Source organism: Nelumbo nucifera, chromosome 2, assembly GCF_055504915.1.
Source record: "Nelumbo nucifera cultivar China Antique chromosome 2, China Antique-T2T, whole genome shotgun sequence".
Classification (NCBI taxonomy): Eukaryota; Viridiplantae; Streptophyta; class Magnoliopsida; order Proteales; family Nelumbonaceae; genus Nelumbo; species Nelumbo nucifera.
This window is the reverse complement of record NC_142650.1, coordinates 53489713-53491778: the sequence shown is the minus strand read 5'-3', so window position 1 is coordinate 53491778 and position 2066 is coordinate 53489713. Positions and strand designations below refer to the sequence as shown.

The window sequence follows — 2066 nt, the reverse complement described above, 5'->3', positions numbered from 1 at the left end:
AATTGGCACACCTCTAATACGAAATTCAGATTTGAATTGGATAAGATTGGGAGTTGGGATTGTTTAGGGAATCCATATGATTCATATGGGAAATGGATGAAAAATACCTCTCTCTCTCTCTCTCAAATTCTTTTACGCCTAAATCATTCCACCCCCAACGTTGCACTGTCAATTATTGGCAGGATCATTGATTGAATTTGTAGAATTGAGTGAACATAAAAATCCAACCTTGTAATATATGTATCAAATTGAACACATCAGTATGATCTCTGCCAGAAACACGGCATTAATCCGACCATTTCTAGGAAAAATAGATATTTACAGAAAAATGTTTAGACTGAAATCACTGAAAACAGATGGTAACAATGTTCTGAACATCGCCCACAACTTTTTTACTACAGTGCCCCACAAAGAATGATCTGGCTCCTAGGGAAACATAAGATTCAAAATCAAAACAGAAGAAAATGAAGAAAAGAGAAAATAGACAGACATAGAAAAACACAGTAGAACTCTCCCACTTCTATTTTTGGATTGCCTACCATCCCCCTATCATTGCTCTATTTGCATAAACTGATTAAGCTCTTCAGAAATTGAAGGATTTGATTGTATTTCATTCTTCTCTGCAAGAATTTTAACAAATCCTTGTGGAACCAAGCACTTCTCCTCCAAATACAGCTTCTCTTGGATTGCTCGAGAACCAAGAATCTGGAGTTCTTTTACATCACGTTGATCCTTACTGGTTTCCTACAGACAAGCACCAGACGACCATGGCCTATGTTAGTCACCAATATGATCACCAACTAAAGGAAAACAAATACAAAGTAGATGGCTAGCGTTGGTGTAAGTTATGTTACCTGCATCAAACCCATTACTTCAAGTATTCCTACTTGGGCCTGTAAAAACTTCACATACTTGAATGCAGCTGCAAACATGTCAGCTGTGTTCATCTTATTAACACCTGGAATAAGCTTCTCAAGCTCTTGAGTTTTCTCAATGATCTTTCTTCTCCTCTGCCGAGCAGCTATACTCTGTGCTGATAGACTCCTCTCATTTACTTTCTTCGCGCTGTGAACTTCCCTACTCGAATAAGCTGGTGGAACCTGAATCTCTGTGGATGGAAGCAACAAATGGTCGGGCAAGAACTCGAGCACAGAGCGAGAACTCGGAACAAACCCATCGAAGCAATTGAGCATCCCATCTGAGTAATAGAAATCACCATTGGTCTTCTGACGTTTCGAGTGATGACACTGGTATTGGCAGCACAAATCACAGCTATTGGGTAGAATGATTTCTGGAGAGATGGAAACTAGAGGATCAGAAAAGCAAGATGAGTAGTATGGTGGGAGGAGATTGTCATGGTTCGGGGTGCATAAAAAGTCATCGAGCTCAGGCAATGGATCACAGAACGTGCTTGTAGAGATGATACTATCACAGAAGCCGAGGGTCTCGCTTTCTAGCTCTGGCTGTTCTTGTTGAAAACCATACATCTCTGAATAAAAATTCTGGAGTGGCCCCCAACTAGAGCAAAAACTCAAGGCCATTAAAATTGAACTCTGCAGAAGAGGCAGTACAGACTAGATTAATCGAGAACTGAAATCATCAAGAAAGCAGAGAGATTTTTGTTCTATTTTACTGTCTCATTCTCGTTGTAGTTCATGGAATGTGTTGTTTGCAACAAGTAAAAACAACCTTCAACAAGAAGAAAACATTTCTACTTGCAAAAATCATTAGAACGATATTAATAATTGCGTTGCTTGGAAAATCTGATGAAGTAAAGCAGAGTTGAATGTAATAGCAAACAGAAAAGAACATAAATGTCAGAGATAATTTATGGTTTGATAAAAACACAGAGGATAAACGTGAGAGATGGGTTAGTGGTATATTTGCATGTAATAATACATGTAAGAGAGAGAGAGAGAGAGAGGGCTGTAGAATTTACTGCTAAGTACTGAGAAAACGCTGTCCAAGGAATGCTGTAGATTGTACTGCTGTCGTGTGTTTGTCGAATCAGAATAGACTATTTTGTTTTTTTTTGGTAACGAATCAGAATAGACTAGATCTCATCA

The 2066-nt window shown here is 38.7% G+C and overlaps 1 protein-coding gene across 1 annotated transcript; it reads right to left on the bottom strand.

Annotated features, from left to right (window-relative positions):
* Positions 1-279: 279 nt before the first annotated feature.
* On the bottom strand, positions 280-1822 carry LOC104601330 (transcription factor bHLH52-like). The gene is made up of 2 exons (XM_010264615.2): positions 855-1822; positions 280-744 (listed from the first exon to the last, which is right to left on the bottom strand). The coding sequence occupies exons 1-2, from the start codon at positions 1539-1541 to the stop codon at positions 550-552; spliced, it is 882 nt and encodes a 293-aa protein (XP_010262917.2). The 5' UTR covers positions 1542-1822; the 3' UTR covers positions 280-549.
* Positions 1823-2066: the final 244 nt, after the last annotated feature.